The sequence below is a fragment of the Thalassophryne amazonica genome, chromosome 8 (assembly GCF_902500255.1).
Source record: "Thalassophryne amazonica chromosome 8, fThaAma1.1, whole genome shotgun sequence".
Taxonomy (NCBI): domain Eukaryota; kingdom Metazoa; phylum Chordata; class Actinopteri; order Batrachoidiformes; family Batrachoididae; genus Thalassophryne; species Thalassophryne amazonica.
The window spans coordinates 100660713-100686753 of record NC_047110.1 but is presented as its reverse complement, the minus strand read 5'-3'; the positions used below and the strand labels follow the sequence as shown (position 1 = coordinate 100686753).

Genomic DNA, 26041 nt, shown 5'->3' with positions numbered 1-26041 from the left:
GCAGGTTTTGTCCAGTATATATACACAAGTCTACGGTTTCTAACCAGTCTCACAACTGCAAACCACGTGGAACCGTACCAGCCCAGGAATACCTCATCTGGCTTCTTCACCTAATAAAGATCTATTTTTTTCAAGTGCGACTGCATATTTTTGAGCGACCTTTTATTGTGACCAGTCTGAGGCACATCTGTGCAATAATCACCTTTAGTGAAACACAAATTTAAACACAGTTTGAGAGAAATAAACCTTTTTTGTTTTTTGGGGGTTTTTTTGGTGCGTAGAAGAGCTCTTGGCTTTTTTATTGCAGCTCATGAAAAATGGGAGCAAAAACTAAAGTGTTGCATATTTATTTTTGTTGTTTTCCTGTCAGTCTAAAGCTGAGCAGCTGTTTCTTTTTTTGGTTGCTGTTCTGGTTTTTCTGCCCGTCTGTCTGCACGTTTCCATGCTTCCTGGTCTGCCTTTCCGCCGCCCTGCATGTATATCTGTCGGCCTGCATTTGTGTCGGTGCCCTGGCTCCTGTGGGATTGTCACAAAGTGCTGATTACACACATGACAAGCTGCACTTCCTGCTTGCTTTGCATTCTGGGGCTTTCAGGCTTTAAGAATCCCTTCAGCGGGTTTTCCTCTCTCTCTCTCTCTCTCTCTCTCTCTCTCTCTCTCTCTCAAAACTGCTAACTTTTGGCTTCTGTCGGAATCACCGAGCGCCGGCCTGCGAGCTTTTCCAGACTGCTCTTCCCCCTCTTCCAATGCTGCTGTCGCCACCACTCGCTTTCGTAAACAGAATTCTTTATCGCCGTGTGTATCGAGCCGGCTCACACTGGGTAGTGTGCGACATAAAAACCCATCTTGCTGTGATTTAAATGGATTAACATTCCGCAGGCTTGTCTTTTTTGTGCGCCGCGCTCTCAGGGTGTATAGACAGACTTAAGTTAGTGATTTATTCAGCTCGATTCTTTGGCGAGGCTGGAATGCATCTTTGCAGCTTCCGTGCTTGTTTATGATGAATGCCACAGAGCCGTATTGATCATCTTCCCCTCCCCTGGTGTTCATTGAAGACGCTAAAGAGAGCAAATGAAAAATGAAAGCACTGTCTTTGTATTTGTCTCCGCCCCTAACGTACGTTTTACGAAAGGACTAAAATTAGACACTGTCTCGTGGAGCAAATACTCCGCTGCAGCTGAGCAAACTGAGTTTCTTAAAAGCGTCTGATTGTGCCGTGGATGTTCTTCCACGTGTCTTATTAATGGTCAGGACACGCTACAGTTACCTCAGTTTACATAATTACAGGACGGCTGCTGGCTGTTACGTCGTTCCCCCGTCTGACATATTGATTTGCAGTCTGTGACATGAAATGTCAGATTCTTCTGCAACTCATTATATTTGCTCATTATAATGCTGTAACATTTTCATTTAAACAAACTTTTAATAAGGCCCACTGTGGACTTCAGCATTGTTTAAGTGGAATAATAAGGGGGATAATTATGTTGCTATGTGGTTTGTTGTTGTTGGCTGTGGTACCAAAAAATATAAAACAATCCAGGATAACAGGTGTTGTGATCATGCAGATTTTAATGCTGCACAACAGGAGTCTTAAAATGGTCACTCACAGGCCAGATAAGAACAGTAATTCCCAGAATGCAGCTTCCATTGTTACTACATTGGTCCAAATATAACATAACTCCTTTTTTTTTCACAATAGTGCTAATAAGAGCATGTTTTATGGGCAGTCCCCTCATTTGTTTTTCAAACCATGTACTGACATACTGCCGCTTTTCTGACCACAATAAGCTTTTCTGACTGCTTTTTACGTCTTTCTCGTCTCATCATCGAATATTACATTATGTCACACCACATTTCTTAGCAGCTTGAGAGTTGTTTGATGACTCTGCTGCATTTATCACCATGAATTTAAAGTTTGTGTTATATGTTTTCCACCGTTGTTGGTTAACTCACCCAACATGAGAGCCATACTCTGTTCAGGACAATCACTGTCTGTTAAGGAGCCCTGTAAGCTAGAGTGGTGGTTTGCTTGAGCACTGGGTGCCACTTACTGTTACAGATATATATGTCATGTAAAAATCTAGACTGTATATAAGACATCCTCATTTTTCAACTGGATTTTCAAAAACATAACACCATGTTATATTCAGAACAATATCATTAAATTCTACACATGAAACTGGAACATTAAAATAAGCCTTCATGTTCCCTGTCAGATTTTCCAAGCATCTTATTGCCCATTATCCACGTTTGTAGCTTCTTTTGTTTTATATCAGCCATATGACTGTGTAGTGCAGAGAATCAGATAGCGGAGAAAGCTGTTGACCAAAAAGCTGACCTGGAGAGGCAAACAACAAGAGAGGCTTTGGACACTTTCACCCCACTGGTTGTATCGTTTGTTCCTGAACTAGGAACAAAAGTGTTCCAGTGTTGCACTTTTCTCTTGATTTGGTTTGTTTTGGACAAAAACATGAAAACAAAAGCCACATGTAAACACACTTTTCTCTGATTGGTCAGAGCTGTTGTGTTTATGTTCTGGTATTTATGTCACAATGACCACTTAAAGAACCTGTTAAACTGAGGTGCTAGTGTCTGCTCTACTAACTAAACTAACTAAATCCTTCCTCAAGTTTTAATTCATTTTCATCCAAACTTGGTAGAATGACTGAAGGTCAGCGAAAGACATTTTCTTTTTTAAATTTTTATTTATTTATTTATTTATTTTTGATTTTGGAAAAAAAAATGGCTGAAAGTCAGTGTTGCAGGCCAAGGTCAAACTCTGGACCGAGTGAAAGAGCTTGAATCTAGTCTATTACAGTGTCACATTGAATAAATTACTAAACAGGACAAACAAGATATTTGATATTTATGACACAGAGGACACACAGGAAATTAATTGTTTGTGATTCATTGACACTGTGATTTATGGTTCTGTGTGGCATCGGCATTTGATCTGAACTGTAAAAAAAGCAAACCACTTCATCTTTGACTGACATGCTGTACTTCCAACATGGTTAATCCATATTGGCTCCAAACTGTCATAATCTTGAGTCTGACTTCTCAAGGTTGCCCAAAGCCAAAGGTCACGTGACCAATGGAAAAGTAATTATAACATCATATTAGTGTTTAACAGATATCATAGCTGTATATTTAACCAATTCCTCTGAAGACCCATTTTAAATATCCCCTGTTTATAATCCTTCAGTGCAATTATTAACCAGTCTGGTAATCTTCACTTTGAACAAATTTTTCTTCAAAATCAGATTACTTTTTCCTAGGATCACCCTCAATCATTCCACCAAATTTGGTCCAAATTGGATCTAGCGTCACTCCATTGGCAGACACACACATCTGAAAACACTTCGCTGGGATCCTCTACAGCTGTGTGTCCTGTCCAGCATCTTATTACTTTTATTTTAAACATTTTGTGCTTGTAAAGCACTACGCGCTGGAAATACTAGTTGAAATCATCTCATTCTCAGTGTCCTTTGATGGCATTTTTGTTCATTGATGGTTGATTATTTGTGCAATTATAGCATTGATTGCGCTCTCCATATTTTTTTTCTTCTCTAATTAATCAAACCAACAATCGGCACGTTTTCCAATCAGTCGCCCACTTTCTTCTTTTCTCTTAAGAGCTTTCATCAATGATATCTGATGAGAGATCGTCCATCTTTTCTTAAAGCAACAGTTGCTTTGCATCTTTATGTTACTTTTTCTTTTTTTTTTTCCCCATCTGCTGTTTTTAACCGCGGCTGCTCCTCACCTTTCCCGCCTCAGCGCACTTTACGTCCCAGTCATTCCTCATGACTTTTATTTTGGTCCCATCACTCCTTTAGGCCACCAACCTGGCTCCCTCCTCCACCAACAATGCCACCCTTTCCTTTGCAAGTCCTGATGTCTCCATACTAAACTACCAATCTGCACTCTACCAGCCCTCCGCTGCGTCCATGGCCGCTGTGGCCCAGAGGAGCATGCCCCTGCAGCCGGGTGCTCCTCAGCTCTGCGCTGCCCGGCCCGACCCCTTCCAGCAGGCGCTCATTGTCTGCCCTCCTGGCTTCCAAGGTAAGGACGCCTGACCGGTCTGTGCACATTAGTCTGAGCGGCTCATCAGTTTCATCATGTGTGAGATAGGTACATAAAAATAAATACGCTGTCAAATTCAATAGATGTCAGTTCCAGTTTTCAGACACCAGTCACCTTTAGCTTCTCCTTTATGCTGACATTTTGTTGGTGCTGCATTAGTTTATCCCAGCAGTGATCCAACGATAACTTGATGAATCAATTAATGAAAGTAAATTTGTTATGTTTGTATAATACTTGCTCATCTGCCTTTTGTCTCCTCTGGGTTTGTGCTGGCAGGAACTCTAAGGCATTGTTTTATTTTATATATTCTTTCTGCAAAATAGATTATAAAACATTTCCATTTTTAGAATTTGTTTTTCTACCATTGCCGTGGTTGCAGCTTTTCCCAAGGATAGCTGGATTTTTCCTGTGTTAAATCAGTGTCGGCTCAGAGGTATTTTTTGTTTGTTTATTTTTGTTGGGGTTAGGTGAAGGCATGATTGATAGGATTTTGTAATAAATGTGTGAATATGCTTTTTTTATCCTCTGAACCTCTCAGCCCACCAGTGGGTGTGAAAGTCTGTTTTCTTTTAAATAAATAAATTAAATTGCCAAAATTGCACCATTAATCATAGAAATTGTAAAAAAAAAAAATTATCATCAGGTGCTCCTTGAACTAACCATATGCACTGAATGCTTTTGCCAAGGAAAATAACCCATTTTATCTTAAATGAATATTTCATTATATTTCCTAATTTACACGCCTTACTTAAAATTCCCCCAAAATTAAACTGTGTTATTTGGATCCTGTTAAAAAACAAAAAATTCTGCACTCCTCAGTACAGCTGTGAAGCCTTGAATGACCCAACTGAGGCCAACAGTCACATGACAAAAATTTTGCAAATTTTTAACTGAACTGCAGAGTGGAGGAAAGAGAGGAGGATGGAAACAATGGACAGTTATTGAAAAGAGAGATGGCAGAACAGAATCAGAAGACATATTAGTGGAGGTGATGGTCTAGTGGTTAAGGTGTTGGGCGTGAGTCCAGAAGATCATGGGTTCAAATACCCGCCTGACTGGAAAATCACTAAGGGCCCTTGGGCAAGGTCCTTAATCCCGTAGTTGTAGTGAGCACCTTGTATGGCAGCACCCTGACATTGGGGTGAATGTGAGGCATAATTGCAAAGCGCTTTGAGCATCTGATGCAGATGGAAAAGCGCTATATAAATGCAGTCCATTTACCATATTCATAGCATATGTGCAGCATGTGGAGTCATGTCCCCTTTTTCTAGTACTGGTAACACTTGTGGGTACTTGGGGAAAATGTTGCGTATATTGATTCCATGTTTTTAATTTTTTTTATATTTATATATATAAATTCTCAAAACAATTCAACATGCTTTTTTCTCCATTTATAATTCACAGCTATTTCATACAAAAACAGGAAGACATTTTTAAGTTCTGTTTGCATTTAGAGGAGCAGGATTTGCAGGTGCAGTGAAAAATGAGGCCAAAGTGAGGAGAAAAAAGACAGGAGCAAAAACATGACCTCACATGCCGACAACATACTTGATTCACAAATACTTTAAGCCCCGGTCACACGGCGCTAACGAAGCCAAGACGAAACAAGAAATCTGGACTTACGTTGACTTTTGGAGACATCCAGCTTCATTTCCTTAGCTGGAGCTTTGTCAGAATTTTCAAACTTTTGAAAAAGTGAACAAATCTTGACAACAACCTCAATTTATTGTTGGGAAAGTGTAGTGACACGGACCCACAACAGGGGGCGCAAATGATTGGACAATGAAAGAGTCGAATATGAACACTTTACTGTTGTGAAAGAGCACAACAAAAACACAGAGGATTACAGAATTTGAGCAAACAGTCAATCCACAAAGGTGACGTGTGTGCAGGCTTGAGGATAGAAGACGTCTGTCCTGAGAAGAACCGGAACCACCCGATTTCCTCCGCCACTGAACCTGGAGAATACTGGAGCCGCCAAGTTCCGAGTCCCCAGGTGGCCACCGTCTCCGAGTGTCGGATCTGGTACTGCTGGCGAGGAGCAAAAACAGTCATATGTGGGTGCGTGCACATCCAGTAACAACAATGGTGGGAATTCCACCTCCACCTCTAACACACACTCGTGCAGCTCCTGTCTAACCACTTATCTGGTTGGGGTGTGAAGAGAAGCCGTCGCTGATCACACCAAACGCCAATCTCTCAGATAGGGAACACCACAGGAAAGCGGCTGCAAAAAGAGTTCAGACTAAGACACAGTCAAGGCTGAGAATATTACCTTCACAGGTAGATGATATCTCGGCAACGAGGTGGAGATGACGTCCGGTTTTTATGGAGTGGAATGATGAAGTGTAGATGGATGACAGCTGTCATGAGATAATGAGTGACAGCTGTCACCCCCGGCTGTGTCCGTGGCGGCAGCGCCCTGTCGTGTCTGAAGCCCGCACTTCAGGCAGGGCGCCCTCTGGTGGTGGGCCAGCAGTACCTCCTCTTCTGGCGGCCCACACAACAGGACCCCCCCCCCCCCAACAGCCCGACCAGGCTTGTCCGGGTGACGGCGGTAGAAATCGGCCAGGAGGGCCGGGTCCAGGATGAAGCTCCTCTTTACCCAGGAGCATTCTTCGGGTCCATACCCCTCCCAGTCCACCAAATACTGGAACCCCTGGCCCATTCGACGGACGTCCAGGAGCCGGCGCACTGTCCAAGCCGGCTCCCCGTCGATGATCCGGGCAGGAGGCGGTGCCGGACCGGGAGCACAGAGGGGTGAGGTGAGGTGTGGTTTAATCCGGGAGATCCGCAGTGAAGCCGGGAGTTGGAGCTTCACTGCAGCAGGACTGAGGATTTTGATGATCTTGAAGGGTCCAATGAATCTGTCCATAAGTTTGGGTGAGTCCACCTGCAGGGGAATGTCCTTAGTAGATAACCACACCTCCTGCCCGGGCTGGTATGCAGGGGCCGGGGACCGCCTGCGGTCTGTATGGGTCTTAGCCCCCGTCCGGGCCTTTAATAAGGCAGAACGGACGGTGCGCCACACCCGACGGCACCTCCGCAGGTGAGCCTGGACCGAGGGCACACCGACCTCTCCCTCCACCACGGGAAACAACGGGGGCTGGTGCCCCAGACACACCTCAAACGGGGAGAGGCTGGTGGCAGAAGACACCTGACTGTTGTGTGCATACTTGATCCAGGCCAGATGGTTACTCCAGGCCGTCGGGTGCGCTGATGTCACACAGCGGAGGGTCTGTTCCAACTCTTGGTTGGCCCGTTCTGCCTGTCCGTTCGTCTGTGGGTGGTACCCGGATGAGAGGCTCACGGTGGCCCCCAGTTCCCTGCAGAAACTCCTCCAGACTTGAGAGGAAAACTGGGGACCACGATCCGAGACTATGTCAGCTGGTATCCCATGCAGACGAACGACGTGGTGGACCAGGAGGTCAGCAGTCTCCTGGGCCGTTGGGAGCTTCGGGAGGGCCACGAAGTGGGCCGCCTTGGAGAACCGGTCCACTATGGTCAGTATGGTAGTCATGCCCTGGGACGGCGGGAGGCCCGTGACGAAATCCAGGCAGATATGGGACCAGGGGCGATGAGGCACCGGGAGCGGCTGGAGAAGTCCTTGGGTCCTCTTATGGTCTGCCTTGCCCCTGGCACAGGTGGTGCAGGCCTGGATATACTCCCGGACGTCGGCTTCCATAGACGCCCCCCAGAAGCGCTGCCGGACAACTGCCACGGTCCTTCGCACCCCTGGATGACAGGAGAGCTTGGATCTGTGACAGAAATCCAAGACTGCAGCTCTGGCCTCTGGTGGGACGTACAGACGATTTTGTGGTCCAGTTCCGGGGTCCGGGTTCCGTGCCAGGGCCTCCCGGACAGTCTTCTCCACGTCCCAGGTGAGGGTGGCCACGATAGTGGACTCCGGAATGATGGGCTCAGGTGGATCCGACAGCTCAGTTTTGACTTCATCTTCATGTACCCGGGACAAGGCATCTGATCTTTGGTTCTTGGTCCCGGGGCGATAGGTGATCCGGAAGTCAAAACGCCCGAAGAACAGTGACCAGCGGGCTTGCCTGGGGTTCAGCTGCTTGGCGGTCCTGATATACTCCAGGTTCCGATGGTCAGTGAAAACCGTGAACGGCACAGACGCTCCCTCCAACAGGTGTCTCCACTCCTCAAGAGCCTCTTTCACCGCAAGGAGTTCTCGGTTGCCAACGTCATAGTTCCGTTCAGCCGGGGTCAACCTGCGAGAAAAGTAGGCACACGGGTGAAGAACCTTATCGGTCTCTCCGCTCTGGGATAGCACGACTCCTATCCCTGAGTCAGAGGCGTCCACTTCAACCACAAACTGGCGGCCAGGGTCGGGCCAGAACTGGTGCAGTCGAGAACCGTCGTTTCAACTCCCTGAACGCGGCTTCGCACTGATCCGACCAGGTGAAGGGGACTTTTGGAGAGGTCAGGGCTGTCAGGGGGCTAACTACCTGACTGTAGCCCTTAATGAACCTCCTGTAGAAATTTGCAAAACCAAGGAACTGTTGCAGCTTCCTACGGATTGTTGGTTGGGGCCAATCTCTCACCGCCGCAACCTTGGCCGGATCAGGGGCGACGGAGTTGGAGGAGATGATAAACCCCAGGAAGGACAAAGAAGTGCGGTGAAACTCACACTTCTCGCCCTTCACAAACAGCCGGTTCTCCAACAACCACTGGAGGACCTGACGTACATGCTGGACATGAGTCTCAGGATCCGGAGAAAAGATGAGTATATCGTCCAGGTATACGAAGACGAATCGGTGCAGGAAGTCCCGCAAGACGTCATTAACCAAAGCTTGGAACGTCGCGGGGGTGTTAGTGAGGCCGAACGGCATGACCAGGTACTCAAAATGACCTAACGGGGTGTTAAATGAGTGAGTGGAATGATGAAGTGTAGATGGATGACAGCTGTCATGAGATAATGAGTGACAGCTGTCACCCCCGGCTGTGTCCATGGCGGCAGCGCCCTCTCGTGCCTGAAGCCCGCACTTCAGGCAGGGCGCCCTCTGGTGGTGGGCCAGCAGTACCTCCTCTTCTGGCGGCCCACACAACATTTATCTGTATTCTGTTTTGCTTTCTGTCTTGACGGTTCCTCATCATTTGCATAGTTCCCGTACCGTCAGTGTTCCGTTTGATTGTCGTTCAACTTTGTCCAACCTCCCAAGTCTGACGTCTTGCACGAACATTGACGATATCTGAACGGATCAATAACTAAAACTCCGACGAGCTGAACATGACTCATCCATGTGTCGGATGAAAAGCAACATTTTCATACAGAAACAGTAGCGGCAAGAATGTTTGATCAACTACTTTAACTATTTACGCACGTTCGCATGCCGTCTCTGGCTCCAACGTGCATGTGTGCGCACACGTTCAAACCAGTTGTCAAGACAACACAGCTGTAGGTGGCTGTGGAGAGCACAGGCTCGCTGCAGAAATGATCACAGCGTCAAGGTCTCCATTTGCTTTGTTTTTCTTTTTTGTTAGTTTCGGTTTCGTTTCAGTCTTTTATGCGCTCTGCATTCGCAGGCTTTTCGGTGATTGGAGACGTGCCAGCTCATTCGTCCACTTTTTCTGGATGATTTGTGGCTTTGTGACTTTTTATTCCTTTGTTCAGTAAATGCCGTGTGCCATGTGACCGGACCGTTACACAGCAGATAGAAACAACAGCAGATGTAAAAACAAACAAAAAACCCTAACAATTACCCTTCTCACAGGTTTTAAATGCAAATTTGGAAAGTTTTGGGAAATTTTGCAGCCAGAACATTAGAAATACTACACAGCTAGCAGCAAATAACATAGTCAGGATTACAATCACATCCTTTAGGTGGCGCTATTAACTCCATGTATTCTTTCATTGCTGAGAACCTGGTTTCTGGATGAAGTTGTTTTACAAGTACAAGATCCAGTTTAATCATGCTGGAATACCAAAATAAACCGAATAATGACAAAAATATATACATTTTTCTTTCGTGTGACTAGCATGAATTCGTTCAGTTAATTTTTTTGCAGTCTGTAAACAATATTTCATGGGTGTTATGGAAACTGTAGCTACTATAGGATTGTATCAGTCTGAGTTGGTGAAAATTGAAGTTGAGAACATGGGATTTTGCATTGCTAATGTAATTTCTGTTGGCGTTATGATGGAGTTTAAGAGGTGCCAGGGGTCGGGAAACACGTAACTGTATTGAACATTTGAGGTGACTTGCACGTATGATGGGTGCTATACTGTTTACCGTTACTTCTTGCTGTACTTGTTAAGATCCTACGTGTGCTTTATTTGTACACAGGGCTGCAGGCATCCCCTTCCAAGCACACCAGTTACTCTGTGCGAATGGAGAATGCTGTTCCCATAGTGACGCAGGCCCCTGGCGCCCAACCTCTACAGATCCAGCCTGGCCTCCTTACACAGGTAGGAAGAGACGCGGAGACGAAAAAGTACGAACTTGTGTGTCTTGCATTGGCAGTAGCTGTCAAAAAACCATTTAAATGTGGACATGTTGAAACCGATATCCTCAGTTTTGACACAGTGTTCACTAAGAATAGTATCTATTGACAAATGCTGGAAATAACAGAGTGTTTGTGACCCTGCTAGCAGTTTCCCCGAGGTCATTCAGGCCAGGCCCCCCCATACATTTCTGTCTTTGCCACTCTCACTCTTCTGGAGACTGTTATGGTCAGATGCACACAAAGGCAAGAATCTTTCACACAGAGAAGGCCTTCAGTGAAGCCTGCACGGGGCAGCCGGCATGATAGCTGCTAATATACAGTTGTTGGAAGTAACAGAGAGTGACTGTGCATCGCTCTGTGCACACACGCTGTAGACCACATCCATCGCCAAACTGCTTCTTTCCCCTATGGAAATTTCCATGAAGGCTTTAAATATCCCCAAGAATCCAGGGAGTTTGAAGCGCTCCCTTATCTCCGGTTAATCATCCAGTCAGCAGGCAGGCAGCGCAGCGCTCTGTGTGTGTGTGTGTATGTATGTGTGTGTGTGTGTGTGTGTGTGTGTGTGTGTGTGTGTGTGTGTGTGTGTGTGTGTGTGTGTGTGTGTGTGTGTGTGTGTGTTTGTGCACGTGCATGTGTATGTGTATACCGTGTCACATGTGCACAGTTGTTTCTGTGGAGGGTTAATCTTTCAGATACCAAATGGTGATTAGCTCCAGGGCTGCTTCCAAGTCAGGCGCACCAAATTACAGGCCTGACAGGATCCTGGTAGTTCAGGAGAAGCTTGGATAAGACAGTGTGACCAAGGAAAATGCATAACTTCACCAGATTGAAAAATTACATTAATTGAATTATATTATTTACTTTAATTCACTGACCCACCTCACCAAGATATTCAGCAATGACATTTGCAGGACGTTGGGACTGGATAAATGTGGAATGAAGGGTGGAAAATAGAGGGTAGGTGGTGAAAACTAAAGAGGTGGAGTGACCAGAAAGCAGGATTACAGACTTCCACCACAATTATAAATTCCTCGGTATCACGCAGTCCAGCAGGAGCAATAATGAGGAAACCAGGAGGACAACCACAACCAAAGACATCCAGAAAGTAAGGCAAGTACTGAAAACCAAGCTTGTGGTAGAAATAAACTCCAAGCCATTAATATGTAGGCCCCACCAGTCATCAGATATCCTGTTGAAATTATAAAATGCCAAAGGAAGAGATAGTGCCACAGATGCCAAGACACATAAGCTTGTCACATTGCATGAAGGGTTCCACCTGCAATCCAGCACCCCCAGACTGTACGACAAGACTGAGACCGTTTGTGAGACTGTATGATGGTCAGCGAAAAGAAGGGGGCTGAGGGTCAGCAAGTGTCAAAGCCAGTGTCCAGGATTAATGTAGGAAAACATCAACAAGCTAGCCACAGTGGTTAAGTGACTACCTCAGACAGTGGAAGACAGAGAGTGGTGAGGTCAATGTAAGATGAGACCCCTACATGGGATGAACTGCTGGCAGCTACAGGGGGTGGCCAACATCCAGAAGTCCTGTCAATGGACAGCAAAGCCGGGGCTGAAAAACAGTACAGATGCTCTGATCATGGCAGCACAAGAACAGACCCTGAGCAGCAGTTCCATAGAAGCAGGGATCTACCAAGACAGGACCCAAAGTGCAAGCTGTGCAGATATGCCCCTGAGACAGACCAGCACATAGTGGCAGAGTGCAAGCTAACCAAGTAACTGGGATAGTGTGTGGGAACATCTTTGTCAAAGACAGACTGGAAATACCAAAGTCCACATGGGTAACTCCACCAGAGGTAGTTAAGAACAGTAAACTTAAGGCACTGGCCCTCCAACCAGACTTAGTGGTGGTTGACAAGGGGCAGAAGAGGGCAATTGTGATGGATGTGAAAAATTCCAAGTGATAGCAACATTAGTAAGAGCATGAGAAGATAGCGAAGTGCCAGGAGCTGAAGGAAGATTTGGAAGGTGAAATCCAAAGTAAGTTAATTGGGTTTTAAAAAGGCGTAGGTTGCACCATGTGTCATGCTTGGTTATCACATTATGGGGTAACATATGTCAAGTCATAGAATCCAATGGACGTCGACCTCCTTTACTTTGGAGGCCAAACATTCAACACAGTCAAAACAATTCCATTTATTTATCCTATTAGTTCAACCAATAATTTGCACCACTTTTTACCAGAATTGGAGAAACTTTAAGTTTTGACCCCTGTACAAACTGAAATTGACCTTTGTCACCATTCTTGCTGTTTTTACCCCATAACTCCATCCCATTCAGGCAAAGATAGTCCAAACTATACCTTTTTGGAATCTTCACGTTCAGACAAATACTGTGGTATAGTTTTCAATATGATTGAAGCGTTTTTAAATTTTGACCCCTGTGTAATTCTTTAATTCTAACCCTAATACATTTTTTCTATGAATCTGATTAGTTAAGCGTGTGAGATTTCAGACTGTATAGTATCGGGTGGCAAAATATTCAACCGTTTCACATTTAGATGTATTACTCCGCGCCCTGACCAGTGTCATTCCGGATGTCCAGATGTCATTCCTTTCAAATGTCATTTCAAATGTCATTACTGTCCTCTGCACTACTGCGCATGCACACGCATGCTCAATATAGTTGGGACGCGGAACTGTCGATTTATGTGACGAGATGCACAATTTGACAGAACACCATCTGCGCACGCTGCTACCTGTTAGCTGAGAGCAAGAGAAAGTCACATACCGCCACCGCCAAAATGGGTGAATTTAAGCTACCATACGAAAGTATTGATGGACTTGATGGATTTTCACGTTTGTTGGATTACTCCGCGCCCTGACCGCTGTTGGAGCGATGCTACCTTGGCTCAACCACCACCACCGAAATGGGTGAATTTAAGGTACCATACGAAAGAATTGAGGATTCTCATACAAAATTACCATTTCACATTTGATAGATTTGATGGATTTTCACGCTGACCGCTGTTGGAGCGACGCTGCCTTGGTTCGACAGTAAGCCTCGCTGACCGAATTACCTACAGAAAAATAAACTGTGCAAATGATGGAATTGAATTAGAATGGGAATAACCGCCTTGTTTCTGATGATTTGTGGACATTCATGCTGTTATACAGTTGCAAATAGCCATTTTAGCTCCTTTTTAAGACTCCTTTTTTAAAACTCTGTTTGCCATTGTATAACCAGCATGAACGTCTGGGTTATTCCATAATTGAACCCTACCTGGCCGCCTATTGAAAATTCAAGTGGCCAGTCGTTTTTTTCAAAAAATGGTCTAAGGAGTATTTGTGCCGAATTTGGTTCTTGCATCACCATTTGAAGGATTGTTTCAGGTATCTGCTGCACTACTAGGTATTGTGGCTTCCTCCTACTTCCAAAAAAAAAAACCCTTATAACTGTAATATGCAAGTACAGAAAATGTATATATCTGTACTCCTGCCCATGAATAGTTGGTTTGTCCAGTTTGACCGTAGGGTTATCAAAAAACGTGAACAAGGAAAATCCAGGATTTCTTTTTTTTTGTTTGTTTGTTTTTTGCATTGGTAGAGGCATTAGACCCATAAGTCTCTACTCTTTTCTAGTTGGTATATGAAGTCTCACTCCCATATAATTGGCGTGTTCTGCAGGTATTCGCTGCAACCTCTCTCTTTACACATATTAAACAAAGGCAGGCAATAGTTAACATAAGCAGATGGTTTATATAGGCCAGCGAGCCTCAGCACACCTAATAACAGGGTGTGCAGCATTTCTCTCTGTGGAGGTCTCACCAGCTCGATAGTTATCAGCCCTTTGGTTGCAGTTGCCCTGCCTGCACTTTAAACCACCCGTCTACACTGCACCTATCTTCACTACACCTCAGACCCCTGCAGATGTCCCCCCGGCTTCCCTGGGAGTACAGAGGGACGCACAGTGAGGGAGGCTCCGCGCAGCAAGGCAGCCAGAGCAGCAGGACCTTTATCTGGAACAAGAATGCAGAAAATGTGGAAACAATTGGGGAGTGAGAGCCAGAGCTTTCAAAGCCTCGAGGTGACAAAGGGTTTTCACCCGAGGAGTGCAGGCCGAGGTGGGAGGTGATGGTAGGAGCTGGAAAGAAAACCATCTCTTAACTGGGTTACATTTTCAGGGAGGACAGTGCTGATTACAGATGCGTAGTGAGAAAGGCATGTGGAGTGGCCAGAGACAGACTGAGCAGGTGGCGGAGCAGCAGACTGATGGATGCATTGGAGTCTTTTAATGGCACATTGATGAAAGGCACTGTGGTCTTAGATGTAAAAACCAGCTCCACCGTGTTCCATTAGAGAAGGGCTCAGACGGGCTGCGTTGACTTTGATACTTCCCTCAGATAAATTGAGCTTCCACAAGCCGGCAGTGAGACAGAATTGAATAGAAACACATAGAAATCAAGATAAAAATACATTTTTGTAAGCGTTTCTACCCAATGAGACAGCAGGTCATATGCACAAATGATCTGTTTTCCAACTTGTCCTTTTTCTCTCCCCCACCCCCTCTCTCTCTCATGATCTATCAGTCTTTCTTGCCTTCCATTTAAATGTGGGTGCTGCACACACTCCTGCTGTTGTAAATAAATGTGCAAATGGTATTAAAGTTTCAATTCATTAGCCGTGACATTAAAGTGCTGATCAATAAAACTGCATTAAACTATTAGGGTTACTCACACACGTGGGCATGCGTGCGCTCTCACTCACTCATTTTGGCATATTGTAGCAGCACATTATTCCTGACATTCCCCTGGACCTGCAGCAGAAACACAAGCTGAGGAATCAACATGTCGTGCACTGTATTACTGCAGGTTGATGACGTGAGTCCAGTCAGAGATGAAGCCCGTCTTTTTGAAGCCTCGGTCTTATTGCCTTCTTTGATGGATGTCTCGTCACTGGCAGAGCCTTTTTGCTGCCCGTTAGCTTGTTAAACCAGCTGTTAGGCTGTAATTTGATGCTGTAATTTGTCATAAGACCCTCAAACTAATGCACCAAGTTCAATCAGATCCTTTGTTTGAACATTTACCGTAATACAGGGGCACCATTTTCGCAGAGGCTTTATGACCACTTTATGACCATGGGCGCGTTATGGACACTAATCAGTGACCTGAGGTGACGAGTGGTTGTTTTTGGGACTAAGTGTCTTTGGAGGACTCTGTGGGTACTGCTGGAATGAGTTTCTATCAAACGGTTGCCAAGGGGGACGAAGATGTAGATGAAGGCCAAGGGGATGCCCACGTTTCACTTGGCTCCAGCAAATAGACTGGTTCTCTACCTAGGTGGTCCGGTGGAGTTGTGGATACTGCGAGGCCTGGCACCGGCACCAGCACATGCTCCCAGACTTGACTTTATGACTATCTGAAGCACCACAATGATAAATTGGTGCAATCTTTTCACCAGAATCTAGTTTGTGCATCTGTTTTATGTTTTCGTGCCAACCCAGAGTGCCCAGCACAAAAGTGGGAGGAGAGATGTGCCTGTGTGGGTGTTTCACTCCAATGAGGCAGCAACCCAAATGTCACTGAATGTTATGTCAGTCTTGTGTTGAGTCTTCTCTTCTATCTTGTTAGAATGGCCGTGATTAAAAGTTTTGGCTTGGCTGCAGATTTTCAGATTTCAAATTGGGCCATGGCATTCTTGAGTTTGGGAAAAGTTGGTAAGCCCCTTTCTCACTTTCATGGATATGCATTCCAGAAACTCACGGTCTGAAACCTGGTCCATACCTCGGAAAACCATAGAGAGTCTATGAGGGTGTAAACCTCATTGTGCCAGTCTTCTTTTAATCATGACAGGATTTTAAAGATGTTAAAAATTATTTTTTCCCATTGCAAACTCTGACATACTTTGGTAATCCTTTGCATTTCCGTGGAGCCAGTACGCCTGTCATACCAACCCACTCTCATGGCATGGCACGAAATATACATTAATGTATTGGTTTGTGATATTGTGATGAAAAGTGGTTCATTTTCGTCACGACAGCACAAATTCATTCTAATTCATTCCGTGATGGCTGCATGAAATTAAAAGTGAAGTTAGGGTTGGGGGTAGGAGTCGGGTTAGTAATAGTGTGTTTAACAAAAAACCTGTCACGAAAATTTGACTCATTTCGTGACAGGAGCACGAAAAAAAAAGTGTGAGACTGGGCTGGTCATAGATACCAACATCAGTGGAAGGTTTTCTGGAAGTACCAAGATTGTATAGTAGAGAAGCTTGACTCTTGTAGAGTCAAGAGTCAAGACAGAAGTCAGACTACCAGAGCAAGAATTTTAGCTGAGGAAGCTTCTGCGATTTGAAGCGAAACGTCCTCGCGTCAAGCAACCCAGTCCAGTGGAAGATTCAAGCTTCTCTACTATGGAAACCACCTGGACAACTGAGAGCCTACACAGAAACTTACCAAGATTGTACTTAACTAAATCCTAACCCTAAACTGTTTTGCTCGATATATGTTTTTAGCCTGTCTATGTTGTCCTTCCCCAGCAGACTTGGCCTAGTGGGACCCAGCAGATCCTGCTGCCTCCAGCCTGGCAGCAGCTCACCCACACCTCGGTGCAGCATGCCACTGTCATCCCTGAGCCCATGAGCAGCACACAGCCTCTCGCCAACTGGAGGTGAGCAACACTGCTGCCGTGCTTTTAACCCCTCGTAGCACATCTTTATAGCCATTTGAATAATGTGACATACACATTTTAATGTTCCTGTCTTCACACACAGAGTTAGGGATTTATAATGAATCTAAAATGTAATTTTATTAGGACATTTGTGTTGCATCAACCTAAAATGAGCATAATAATGTACTATGCTAATAATTCCTCATTGAGGCAATGACCTTCTGGTTTGTGAACAACCGACTCACAAATCACTGATTTTTCTGCTGAAATTTATTTGATCCACCACTGACTGAGAGCACGGGGGATATAAAAACACACTCAACACCCCTGTTCCACAGGGCACCGTTCTATTGTGATCTGCCACGATCCAGAAAAAGTGCAAAAACAGGATGATACGGCTTACTCCGGCATGCCTCCTATCAGGCTGGTTTATAAATGGTAGATCTGGCAACTGGCTGGCTTAAAAAGTGCATACCTGGCAACTTGCTCAAAAATGAAAGTGAAGCTGCACCCAGCTGCTTTCTCAGCCAGAACCGCAATAAATTTTTACCCTGATGGAGTACAATCAAAGTATCAAGCTGTACTCACTAGGACTACCCCGTTTAAAGATGTTTGAACATGATTGAAGCTGTTGAGACTAAATATGGATTCCTCGTGTATGCTCCCGTTTGGTGCATCAGTTGTGCACATTCAGGAATTATCACATCTGCAAGATGGAATATACCGTATTTTCTAGACTTGTGTCACACCAGAGTACTAGTCGGAAAAAAACATATATAACTTTCACCAGTCTATAAGTTACATTTATTTTTGACATGGAGCTATTTCTTCATGCAATAAGAAGTGAAATTAAAGATTAAAATTTATTTAATCAGCACATTGTTTATTTATAATGTAAACACCACATTAGCAAACAGAGGTTAACGAGCTAAATAATGTTACTGTACAAGCACAAAAAATTCAGAGTAAACCTTCTTGTTTCCACTGAATAGATGAAAACCTATACATTTTTATAATATTATAGTTAGCCTTACCTCATCTGAGCTCATTGCTATTCTGGCTCCCCCACAATGTCCAAACAAGTGAAGTGGCAAGTAATATGAAGGTTATATTGTCTCTCTTTATTCAAGAGCATATGAAAGCTATTTCTTCTCTTTTTTTCAGTTTGAGAGCATGATTTGTTAATTTACTCATTCTCTAAGACCCAGCACATCCGTTGCATTCAAATCTTCTTCTTCTTTTTCGGTGGTTGGCATCCAGCTTCATAAGGCACTGCCACCACCTTCTGCTCCACAGTATGAAGTACAGTACCTCATTCAGATCAGTATACAGAAGCAGCTTGTCATGTGTGTAGGCCATCCTCCCATCTTGCACTTATGGATGTTAATGCAGTATTTTTTCATATACGAGGTCTGTCCGTAAAGAATCGTACCTTTTTATTTTTTTCAAAAACTATATGGATTTCATTCATATGTTTTTACGTCAGACATGCTTGAACCCTCGTGCGCATGCGTGAGTTTTTCCACGCCTGTCAGTGACGTCATTCGCCTGTGAGCACGCCTTGTGGAAGGAGTGGTCCCGCCCCCTCGTCGGATTTTCATTGTCTGGAAATGGCGGAATGAAAAGGACTTTTTTTCCATCAGAATTTTTTCAGAAGCTGTTAGAGACTGGCACCTGGAAACCATTCGAAAAATTTATCTGGCTTTCAGTGAAAATTTTATGGGCTTCACAGAGAATAAGGACTTTAACTACAGGTTTAAGGACCCCTTTAAAGGACGGTCGGTGCTGCGAGCTGCGACGATGCGGCACAAACCACTGGATCATTTCTAAGCTGATGGCTCTGTGGATACGAGACCGTCGTGTGCTCTTTCTGTGGTTATCACAAGACCTGGACATCAGCCATTTTCCGGCAGATTTCACTTTTAATAAGAGATTTTGTCATGGAAAGCCGCGCGGAGGCTTCGCGCGTCACGACCGATTCGCTGATGAAGCGAGACAAAGGAACACCTCCGTTTCGGAGTGTTAGAGGACAAGTTGGGACATGTCCAGCTCTCCACAAGTTCTTTTATACTCACTCGACTGGTAAGCACTGAAAGCCGAGATAGACATGACACGAGGGGGCGGGACCACTCCTTCCACAAGGCGTGCTCACAGGCGAATGACGTCACCGACAGGCGTGGAAAAACTCACGCATGCGCACGAGGGTTCAAGCATGTCTTACGTAAAAACATATGAATGAAATCCATATAGTTTTTGAAAAAAATTAAAAGGTACGATACTTTACGGACAGACCTCGTATAAGTCACTTCATAATATAAGTCACAGGACCCACAAAACAAATGCAAAAACATGAGTTATATTCTGGAAAATATAGTGCACAGGAATGGTAGGGGCAGTATTAGGATGATCATTGGCAACAAAAAAAAAAAAAAAATTGCTGAAAGCTTTGAAGAGTGTGTTCAAGTCTGTAAAGTTGTGTGACCAGTCTGTCTGCAATTAACCCACATCTACTATACAATGCATCATTGTCATTGCACAGAGACAAATATGTTTGCCAGAACAACTGTCAACACTTTTGTAAAATTGTAAAACTCATATCTGTTCTGAGTATCCTGGCATGCCCACTAGAGGAGTCCTCCAGTAACATATGTACTACAGAGGCAATTATGTGTATGGTTATTATCTGGGTTAGGGTTAGGGTTAGGGTTGTGAGACGTGGGTGCTAACAAGTGACCTAAGGCAACAACTGGATGTTTTTGGCACCAGGTCTCTTGGGAGGATCATTGGAGAGGCGGTTTACTAAGACTGCAAGAGAAGCTCAGCTCCCTCTAAAATGTCAAAAAAATTAATAGTCAAATATATACAGTTTGTTATTTCATTGACTACAAATGTGTTAGAACACGTTCATCTTGAAAACAAGTTTGTTCAGAATCAGCTTCTTATCAAAATCGATTGACTCTATTTTGTTAACTTCTCATAAATCTTTTTCTCATACGGTTTGCTGTCAATGCATTTTCCTGTAGAAGCCGAGCATCCGTTCGCTTCAATGGGACTGCCTGGAAAGGTTTTTTCATTGCCACGAAATGCGACAGTCATTGGATAAAGCCACAATTTTGTCCCGCCCCTGGACGCTGAGCGTCTCTGGGGGCGAATGGAGCTGTGGACTGTCCTGGACACTGGAGTTCTACACAATGATTGGATGATCAGTCAAAAGGCTGAATCTCGTTTTGATTGACAGCTATTGGAATGTGAAAATTAGTTTGCACATTTTTGCGTATTTATGCATTTTAAAATTTATGCCAAAGTGTTTTGCGTGCACTGTAAATCAGTCTGTTTTAAAGGCACACAGAGAAGTACACTGGATTAGACGTTATATGAGAAGATCTCGGTGAGTTACTCTCTACTTCATTCTTCACGTGCACGTTGCACGTTAATTAACGTCCCGTTCGCAACACAACATCAAAGTATTCATAATTATAAGTCTTTCCGGGCATATGTGGTAATAGTTAACGGTTGATGATGTATTTTATTCATGAAAATTAGTGACGGAGAAAGCGTTTTGAACCACTGAATCAATATGAAGCAATGGTTCATTGTTTTGAAGCTTTGATACAATTACATATGACGACATCTGCTGGCCAATCTTTAAAATAACATTTGCATGGGACAATGTCAGGAAACGGGCTCTGTAATGTATGTGCTTCTTGAAATTTTTGGTGATATTTTTGTTTAAAAACATTAATAATATTCTTGTAAAAGTAAGTCCCTTCGGCTGCTCCCTTGTTTTCACTCGAGGTCACCACAGCAGATCCAAGGTGGAGCTGCATGTTGAGTCTGGCACAAGTTTTATGCGGGATGCCCTTCCTGAAGCAACTCCACATTACTTGGAGAAATGTGGCAGGGGTGGGGTTTGACCCGGGAACCTTCTGCACTGGAACCAAGCACACTAACCACTTGGTAATTGTGTCATCATAAAATACTGTATGTAATAGAGATATAAATTGTGAAATGCTTGTGCAACTAGGGACTGTTATGACCATTTTACATATTTGAGTTTACATATGAATAAATTGAGCTTCCCCTCTATGACAGACCAGCAGCCGTCGCTGGATCCTTGAGTACTGCCAGAAGGACTTTGTGTCAATCGAATGGTTGCTCAGCTAGACTCACTAGAGGTGTATCACTTGCATTGTGAGGGAATGTCAGCTACACATTTTGGCCATGTGGCGTGTTTCTCTGTCCATGATCCAGCCAGCACGCAACTGAATCAGTGTTGAGGACACCAGCAGCTGGAGAATGTCAAGGGGACGCTCGCATTTCACCTGGCTACAACAGACAGGTAGTCGCCTTTCGAAGTGGGAATGGACCGGATGTCTGCCTGGGGGGTTGCCATCCAGGACCCAAGGCAGCTCTTTTTCCCACCAAAATGTCCATACTCACGGGTCACAGTTTCCATACAGTCTTTATTTCTCAGCTTTTCTGTGGAGAGTCATGTACGCTTCTGTTAAACCCCATTTTGTTCATACACAGCGGCTATAAACGAGGCCCCGTGTCTGTACTTGAAGACACATAAAGTGTTTTCAAAGAACACTAGTGGTTTTATGGGGTTTTTTTATGGTCAAAATATGCCATACGGACAAGATATGTCATGAAGCTGATTGAGTAAGGAGTCTGTACATCCCGGACAGTCTACGCCCCCCCCCCGTGACTCACAGCCTCTGCATGAACACGGGTGCTGTTACGGGAGCAGATTTAGCTCAGGGACATGGCTTATGTGGACACGAAGAGACATCACGTCAAGTATAACATGTCACTGCCGTAACTCCGTGAAGGAACGTAGGCAGTGTGCGGCACCACAAGCAGGGTGCAGGTATATAACGTGCACAGAGGAGATGCTGCAGGAGTTGTGCATGCATGCTCAGACTCATCCGGAGCTGCCTGTCTGAGACCCCCACTCCTCTCCTCTCCTCTCCTCCCCCACTCCCTTCCTGTCCAGCGACAGCTCTGCTGTCCTCGGAGAGTCGATTGGGAAAGTGTCGCACTTCCTCTGCAGAGCTATCGCTCCACAGCTGTTGGTGTCAGCTCCTCTGCCCTCCCTCACTCCTTCCTTCTCCTTCACTCATTCTCTTTGAACAAGTTAGCTGCTGCCACCCACTGGCTTCAGCGGGAAATACTTGTTCTCTTTTTTATGCTCAGGTTTATAACTCATATTATCAGTGTGCCTTATTTGTTATTGGATGTGTTTTTATTTACTTGCAGGTTTTTCATTTGTGTGCTAATATAAAAATGTGTTGCATTACAGGAACTCCCACCCTCATGGCAGCCATTACAATCCCATCATGCAGCAGCCAGCCTTGTTGGCCGGCCACGTCACGCTACCATCCAACCAGACACTCAACATTGGAGTGGCACATGTTATGAGGCAGCCGTCAACCAATAGCAACTCCTCTTCCAAAAAGAACAAACAGCACCAGATGTCTGCCAGGTAAATAAAAACTCTAAACTTACTGTCAATCAAACCACAAGTAGCTTTGGATTTTCAAGTCTGCAACCTTCTTACCCTTTGCGTGACACTAACTCCGTCTCCCGATATCTTTCTGTCCATCAGGAACATGTCATCCTACGAGGTGTCGTCGTCTCAGGCTGTATTGTCGCCGCAGCGCTCTAAGCGGGTGAAGGAGAACACGCCGCCGCGTTGTGCCGTGCTGCAAAGCAGCTCCATTACCAACTGTCCGCCTCCGCAGGGTTGCGGCGGAGGGTGGGGGGTGGGTGAAGGGGAGCAGGCTTCCAGCACCACCCGTGACCATCAGCACCAGCACCACGTCCCCAGACAGACCATCATCATCCCCGACACGCCGAGTCCTGCCATCAGTATCATCACCATCAGCAGTGACACAGACGAGGAAGACGACCACAAACAGAGCAAAAGGTCAGTTCTGGCTTTTAGGCATTCATGTGGTTCTGTTGAGTGGATACTGCCATGAACCAGCTAAGGTTCTGTTTATCACTGCAGTTACCAGTGTTTGTAGAGGCCAGCTCCCTGGGAATGCCCTTGGATTTCAAATTGGGGACATATCTTCTAAAATGAGCCTTTTTAGGTCCAAATCTTTGCTTGTGTCAGAGTAACTTCTGTACACATTGTCTATCAGAGCGGTGAAACGGGGACGTCTGGACACAATTTCAGGACTCAACATAATTGCTCTGGTTAGTAAAAACATTTACTGAAGAATTCAGTGGGGTCCAGTGCACAGCAAGTAGGGTTGGGTATCGAGAACCAGTTCTTTTCGGGTATCATTAAGAAATGATTCGATCCACTGACATCAATAACCTTTTTGCTTAATGATTCCCTCATCGGTCCTTCAGAGCGGCCGTTGTTTTTGAGGATGTTTGTTGGGAAAATGATCATTTCTTTTATCATTTCACTTTTGTGCAGATTAAAGTTGGTAACTGGGACTCTTGCCTTGTTGCAGACAAGCAATGAGAATCGTCCTCCGTTCCGTTTGTACTGCTCCAAACACTGCGTTGCTCTCTGCCGAGACAGAGTCTGGTCAGAATTAATAACTTCAAAGCAGATCACCGCTTTAAATCAAATGACACCTCTTTCCAAACGTTGTAATACAGACAGTAAACTACAATTGACTAAAACCTTTCTTTTTCTCCCAAAATGAAACATCCTGCATTCTTCAATTACATTGATGCTGATGTGCAGCGCAGCCATCTGTAAGAGCTCAGCTCAGAGGTATGGAGTTACATTCATGACAATAATGTTTGACAAAAACTGCAGATTTAGTTTATTTCTATTTGTGTCCAGAGTTTAAGGATCCAGTGACCAATTTCATATTTATTTACTTTAACACTCACTAAAATGTTGTTGATATAGAAAACCTGTAAAGCCTACTTTTAGTACACAGAAAATTCACAAGAGGTATCGATAAGGAATCGGCTCAATAAGCGGAATTGATAATGGTATCGATACCAATATAATCTTATCAATACCCATCCCTTACAGCAAGGCGGTCAAAAACAGATCCAATACATCAGGCGTAAGACGTGGTTGGTACAAACAGGCAGGTGGTCAAAACACAACATGGTAGCAGGACTTGGAAACATAAAACACAGAGCTGGAAGCATAGCACAAGGCATAACAGATCTGGCAGGGAACTAGTGCAACCAGTGGAGCTTAAATACACTCAGGTGATGAGCTGCAGATTAGAAACAGGTGTGTGGAAAGATCCAGAACAGGGTGTGGCCCAGATAGAGTGTGACGCCCACCACCAATCACCAAGAGAGATGGACAAGAGAGATAGGGACAGACAAAGCCCAAGCAGGAAAACCCAGCAAGAGAAAACAGAAACCTAAACTAAGCTTAACAAAACTAGAACCAAAACTAAACATGGCATAATAAAAAACACATGGCAAACCAGAAACACAAGGTCAACAGTCCAGATCATGACACTGTCATAGAATTGTGGGACTTTGAACATGTTCAAAATAACACTCCAGCAACATTTAATTATAATGGGTATGTACAAATAACATACATACCCTGCTGAGTGTAGTTATTAAATATGAAATTCAAATTGTGGATGTACAGCAGGTGTTAAGCAGACGTCTTTTTTATATGGACTTCAGAACAATGTTTTGAAGCAGGTGTCAAAAGTTCCTGAGTAGTGTTTTGTGTTTGTTGTCACTACTTTTCAGTACAGACAAAAGGTTTTGGTTTTTCATCCCCAGCCACACATTCTATCCATTCTCATTCCAATTTTGTTTTCCCATTTTCTTCCATATTTCATTCCTTATTTGCACACAAGCAGGCATCATGTTTCTACCCATGTTTGCTGGCTTAAATTGATACGTGCCAGTGGGTGCCGGTGAGGGCACCAATGAGCACACAATATGCACAACAGATGGTACCCAAACTACATATAAATTCAGCCCCAAATGGTCATAATTGTTCCTCATCTGTTCATCATACAGTCAGCATCCAGCAGGTGGCACACTCATCCGTAGGATATTACATAGTTAAAGCAAGGTTGTTTTTTCTATTGATCTGCTGCATTAAAGTGAACCACTCACTATTAATTTTGTACTTATTATGTGGTCTTTTAATTTGGCGAGTTACAAGATGATAGCATTTATTGTTGTTGAGTTATCATCCACATAAGCTGTCTGGGATGGCTTACTCACCTACTCGTCTACATTTTTGCTTCCAGCATCTCCTCCAAGCAGAGAAAAAACGTCATTAGTTGTGTGACAGTCCACGACTCACCCGACTCTGACTGTTCCAGCAACAACAGTCCGTACACAGTGGAGTCCAGAACGACAAACAACAACACCTACGACACAAAAACCACCATATTGGACAACTACAACAACGGGAATCCGCGAACCATCATCATCCCCCCTCTAAAAATCCAGACCAGTGAGGTCCAGAATGAGTGTGAGCGCTTGATGCCAGGTAAATGATTGTCCTACTATTATTTGACTATTTCCTTCCTAATTCAACACTGCAGCCCCACCTTAGTAATAACTGTTATTACAAATAGCAGTTCAAGAAAAACAAATGTAACCATTTATGCCCTCCTGTGCAGATGCAATGAACCATCAGAATTCAGCTTATAAATTTAAGTCCTCCAATGGTGTGATGTCTGGCAGTAATCATTGTCCAGGGGGTGTGACTGGGGGCGGGTCCTATAGACAGCAGCGCTCAGGGCCACACCCCCTCCAGCAGCAACCTCTAAATCTCAGCCAGGTATGAAATGTTACTATAAATATATCAATATCAAGTGGAAATATGTAGATGGCAGACTGTTTTAAATTCTGTTGTTGAAATTCACAGTAAAAAGGAATCTCTACCACATAATG

General features: G+C 44.4%; 1 protein-coding gene across 4 annotated transcripts in view; it reads left to right on the top strand.

Moving 5' to 3' along the window:
* Positions 1 to 26041, top strand: part of hipk2 (homeodomain interacting protein kinase 2) — a 235089-nt gene that overhangs the window by 196466 nt on the left and 12582 nt on the right. For 2 of the 4 annotated variants that reach the window (XM_034177083.1, XM_034177080.1), the window contains 7 exons: positions 3840 to 4065; positions 10392 to 10513; positions 17046 to 17176; positions 22479 to 22661; positions 22785 to 23105; positions 25390 to 25634; positions 25768 to 25928. In XM_034177083.1, the coding sequence (XP_034032974.1) occupies positions 3840 to 4065; positions 10392 to 10513; positions 17046 to 17176; positions 22479 to 22661; positions 22785 to 23105; positions 25390 to 25634; positions 25768 to 25928 (1389 nt within the window). The remainder of the gene's footprint in view (positions 1 to 3839; positions 4066 to 10391; positions 10514 to 17045; positions 17177 to 22478; positions 22662 to 22784; positions 23106 to 25389; positions 25635 to 25767; positions 25929 to 26041) is intronic. The other 2 variants (XM_034177082.1, XM_034177081.1) reach the window with 2 other exon arrangements.